This window comes from Ammodytes marinus (genome assembly GCF_949987685.1).
Source record: "Ammodytes marinus genome assembly, chromosome: 10".
NCBI classification, from domain to species: domain Eukaryota; kingdom Metazoa; phylum Chordata; class Actinopteri; order Uranoscopiformes; family Ammodytidae; genus Ammodytes; species Ammodytes marinus.
In genome coordinates this window covers 31,937,992-31,942,991 of record NC_137214.1, presented here as the reverse complement: position 1 = coordinate 31,942,991, position 5,000 = coordinate 31,937,992, and the positions used below count along the sequence as shown (strand labels likewise).

General features: G+C 41.7%; 3 protein-coding genes across 11 annotated transcripts in view; 1 reads left to right on the top strand and 2 right to left on the bottom strand.

Moving 5' to 3' along the window:
* Window positions 1–820, bottom strand: part of spdl1 (spindle apparatus coiled-coil protein 1) — a 16,376-nt gene extending 15,556 nt beyond the window's left edge. The window contains exons 1-2 of the mRNA XM_080035527.1: window positions 762–820; window positions 106–174 (exon numbers count right to left, since the gene is read on the bottom strand). Of these exons, the coding sequence (XP_079891653.1) occupies window positions 106–174 (69 nt within the window). The 5' untranslated portion in view covers window positions 762–820. The remainder of the gene's footprint in view (window positions 1–105; window positions 175–761) is intronic.
* Window positions 1–5,000, top strand: part of LOC307256516 (scavenger receptor cysteine-rich domain-containing protein DMBT1-like) — a 394,296-nt gene that overhangs the window by 252,993 nt on the left and 136,303 nt on the right. The gene's annotated exons all lie outside the window — the stretch shown is intronic.
* The window catches only part of trappc11 (trafficking protein particle complex subunit 11), a 30,616-nt gene continuing 28,181 nt past the window's right edge, over window positions 2,566–5,000 (bottom strand). The window contains 5 exon segments of the mRNA XM_080035534.1: window positions 2,566–2,818; window positions 3,265–3,432; window positions 4,194–4,312; window positions 4,315–4,326; window positions 4,698–4,789. Coding sequence (XP_079891660.1) covers window positions 2,774–2,818; window positions 3,265–3,432; window positions 4,194–4,312; window positions 4,315–4,326; window positions 4,698–4,789 — 436 coding nt within the window. The 3' untranslated portion in view covers window positions 2,566–2,773.

The following is a 5,000-nucleotide window of genomic DNA, read 5'->3' as shown; positions in this document are numbered from 1 at the left end:
GTATATGTACATTATAACAAAAAGCCAAAAATAAAAAAATTGCAGAAACAGAAATAATACAGAAATAAAAAAATTTATTAAATTATACTGAGTGTAATACAATACCTGCTCATCTCTCGCTCTCAGCTGCGCGCGCAACCGCTGAAGCTCTTCTTCTAGCGCTGATGACGTCATCTAGACAACAGAAAAAATATTAAAACTTTACTACACACAGAATCAGTGAATATCTCCTCATGATCAGCTACCCGTCTGCACTCTGTGTGTGCAGGCTGAAATAATGTTTTAATACACAGCCTAGGCTCTGTAAACGTGCATGTAAACAATGGGCCAACCGTAGCTAGCAACATTCCAGTTTACAGAGCCTAAGCTGTGTATTACGGCTGGATTGTGTTTAAGCACACACACGGTACAGACAGGTAGCGGATCATGAGGAGATATTCACTGATTTTGACGTGAATGAAAACTGTATTTAATGTTGTATTAACACTGATATATTAGATAATAACTGTTCGCTAAGAGCTTGTTTTAGAAATTGGTAAATTAATCAGTTAAACCAGAAAAGAACCGATGTGTTTTGGATAAAAAACAATGAAAGCTACTGTAGCTAGCAGCTAACGTTAACGTCTGTATTTACCATTGAACTAAAGTACAAAAACAACTTGTTTTTAATCATACAACACCGATTTAACTCAATAAAGCGGTTATTGATTATATATCGATGTTATCTATGGAATAAACATATAGAAAGTACTTTTATTTACCTTGTTTTCACCGTGTGCTCTCTGTCAAAGTAACCAACCGCCACAGTTTTGAATCCAGGTCCCACGAATTCTCGCGAGAAATCCGACAGCTGAGCTCAAATTAACGAGACTTGGTCCTGATTGGCCCAAGGCTAGGCTATGACGACAGAAGTGCATAGCGGAATTCCACCCAAATACTGTTTATAGTTTATTCCACCCAAAAACACATTTATATCCAACTGCTTTGTGAAAGATAACGTGATTTTTTTGATTATTATTATTTAGGTGTAACTGTTGCATTCAAGCCATGAAGACACTATATACACAAATAGCTAGATGTGCATTTTTTGATTTCATTTTTCCAACTTATTAAAATATTTTGGTATATAATAGCTTACCAAAATACTTGATTAGTTTGTGTTATAGAAAACATTACAGTGACTTCTCTCTCTCTCTCACACACACACCCTCCCTCCCTCCCACTCACTCACACACACACACACACACACACACACACACACACACACACACACACACACACACACACACACACACACACACACACACACACACACACACACACACACACACACACACACACACACACACACACACACACACACACACACTAATAATATTTAGATTACAATTATTTAGGCGCAAAACAAATTTAGGTAAACCTTATGGAATTTACAAACTTACAAATGGCAGCTCTATACATACTGCTTTTCTGTAGTGTATAGAAATGATAGACACACATACATTTCTCTCTCTCACACACACACACACACCCCCACAACCCACACACATTATGTATAGAAATGATAGACACAGGGGCGGCTTTAGCTCAGTTGGTAGGGCGTCCCCCTCCCGGGCCGGGCCCAGCAGCAGACCCGGGTTCGATTCCAGCCCGCGGTCGTTCTCTGCATGTCACTCCCCTCTCTGCCCCATTTCACCTCTGTCTCTACACTATCAATAAAGCATAACAATGCTGAAAAAAATATCTTTAAAAAAAACAAAAAGAAATGATAGACACACACATGAACATATGAACACACAGACACTCGTGTAAATAAATGATACACACACATTTCTCTCTCTCTCACACACACACATTTCTCTCTCACACACACACACACACACACACACACACACACACACACACACACACACACACACACACTGGTGTATAATGATAGACACACACATGAACACATGAACACACAGACACATGTAGTTTCCATCACTTCATTTTAATTAAAATGTCATCACATTATCGGTCCATGTATTACACTCTTCCCAAAGTTACATTTAGTCCATTTCATCAGATCCACACACACACGGTTACATTTAGAAGACACACATTTGGTCGATACATGGTTTTTACCTGTGTGTGTGTGTGTGTATGTGAGATCTTATGTGTGTGTGTGTTCATGAGAGTGAATGTGTGTGTGTGTGTGAGAGAGAGAGAGAGAAATTATATGTTTGTGTGTGTGTGTGAGAGAGAGAAATTGTATGTTTGTGTGTGTGTGTGTGTGTGTGTGTGTGTGTGTGTGTGTGTGTGTGTGTGTGTGTGTGAGAGAGAGCTTGTGTGTGTGTGTGTGTGTCTGTTTGTACGTTTCTTTATGTGTGTGTTTAATATGAGAGAGTGTGTGTGGGTGTGTGTGTGTGTGTTTGTTTGTACGTTTCTTTATGTGTGTGTGTTTATGAGAGTGTGTGTGTGTGTGTTTATACATTATAGTGTTAATATTACCATCTGTTAGGAATCATACATCTAGAACATTCTTCTAAACGATTCATGATTTTTCATATGTACAGGAAATAGTTTGTTTTCTTCTGTGTGTGTGTGTGTGTTTATTAGTGTGTGTGTGTGTGTGTGTGTGTGTGTGTGTGTGTGTGTGTGTGTCTGTGTGTGTGTGTGTGTGTGTGTGTGTTTATTAAAGTCTGTGTGTGTGTGTGTGTGTGTGTGTGTGTTTATTAGAGTGTGTGTGTGTGTGTGTGTGTGTGTGTGTGTGTGAGTGTGTGTGTGTTCTTCAAGCTGCAGCGATGGAGCCGTCATCAATCTCTCTACCTTGAGGCTGAGGAGGGAAAGAAAAGGTTTTTAAAATCAAACATTAAAGCTAGCTGTCTGTCTGTCTGTCTCTGTCTGTCTATCTGTCCTTCTGTCTGTCTATCTATCTATCTATCTATCTATCTATCTATCTATCTATCTATCTATCTATCTATCTATCTATCTATCTATCTATCTATCTATCTATCTATCTATCTATCTATCTCTCTTGCCTCGTTTCCACCGAGTAGAGCGGGTCGGATCAGAGCGGCTCAGAGCGGGACAGCTCGCTTTTAAGAATCTTGGTGTAATTTCCACCGCCGACCCTACCCTTACTGGTAGGGCGGGGTTTATGACCCTACCCTTACTGGTAGGGCGGGGTTTAGGCTGGACTGCGATAGCCGCCACCAGAATGTGGGTCAAACTATCGGTCTGTGGAACAACTGTGGTCAAGCCAGTGGTGTCTGTATTTACCTTGACAAAGATGCGTTGTGGCAGGAACCTTCTCAGGGTGTGTGTGTTGGTGTTGGGACATCGTGGCAGACTGATGTTCAGCTGAGGCAGAGTCTGGTAGCCCGCCATCAGAGGGTAGTAGTTATAAAGCATCTGCTGTCCTGAGCCGGGCAGGATACGCATACGCACCTAGAGAGAGAGAGACAGAGAGACACTATTTAATATTCATACAGATGTATACTGTATATGGTTCATATTGTATATTGTTTTATTTTGACACATATTGTGTATCGTTTGAATGTTTGGATTTATTTGATGCTTTGCTTTGGCAATATTGCTTTTTTTTTTAAAACGTTCATGCCAATAAAGCCAATTTTGAATTTGAATTTGAATTTTGGGAGAGAGAGAGGAGAGAGAGAGAAGAGAGATGAGAGAGACGAGAGAGAGAGAGAGAGAGAGAGAGAGAGGGAGGGAGGGAGGGAGAGAGAGGGAGGGAGGGAGGGATAGAGAGAGAGGGAGGGAGGGAGGGAGAGGGAGAGAGAGAGAGAGAGAGGGAGGGAGGGAGGGAGGGAGAGAGAGAGAGAGGGAGGGAGGGAGGGACAGACAGAGAGAGAGAGAGACAGACAGACACGCACAGACAGACAGACGCACACACACAACAATTTTTAAATTAGAATACTTTGTTGGCATTTTCAAGCCTATTAGATAGTACAGAGTTGAAATGGGGAGACACAGAGAGAGAGAGAGAGAGAGAGAGAGAGAGAGGGGAGGGGGGGCGGGGGGGGAGGGGTGACCTGCAGTAAAGGTCCACGGGTCAGATTTGAACCCGCGACCACTGCAACGAAGGCCAGAGCCAATATGGTACACACTCTATCCACTACACCACCGGAGCGCCCCTTAATTGTATTTTTTCATCCTAATCTTAATGTAAATATGAGATCAGTTCTGACCTGTTTGAGTCCAGAGAACATGAAAGCATCTGAGGGTTCCACAGCCATCTCCACCTCCTGAACCAGAGTCGTGCGGTTCTCTATGTGGTAACGCACAGACAGGGACTCACGCACTCTGCAAACGATGGAAGGTCTAGAGAGAGACAGACAGACCCACATATACAACACAATAGCAATTAGTAACATAAATGGGGTCAATTTTCATTCAACAACAAATCATAAAAAAAAACCTCAAACTATCATGGTATTTTTTTTTAGGTGTAATTTTTAAATTTGTATATTTCTTTTAGACTGTTATTTAACCGTTTGCATGTTATTTTTGTTGTTGTTGTTAATGTTAGAGGGATGGGGGGGGGGGCAATGCAGATTTCTAGCTGAATCTGTATGACCTTATCTAAATACAAATCATCTAAACTGATTGGAAAAAAAGTTAAATAAATGACAATGTGTGTGTGTGTGTGTGTGTGTGGTGTGTGTGTGCGTGCGTGCGTGTGCTTGACGTACCTGCGTGTATGTAGAGAGGAACAGACTCCAGGATGATGTGAGGCAGAGTGACTGTAGTCTGGATCAGAGGACTTTCTGCACTGGAAGACTTTCTGTAATGACACGGTTACAAACACAGTTAGGACATTTATATTTTGGGCATTTTCAAGCTTTATTAGACAGAGTTGAAATGGGGAGACATAGAGAGAGAGAGAGAGAGAGAGAGAGAGAGAGAGAGAGAGAGAGAGAGAGAGAGAGAGAGAGAGAGAGAGAGAGAGAGAGAGAGGTGGTGGGGGGATGACCTGCAGTAAAGGTCCACGGGTC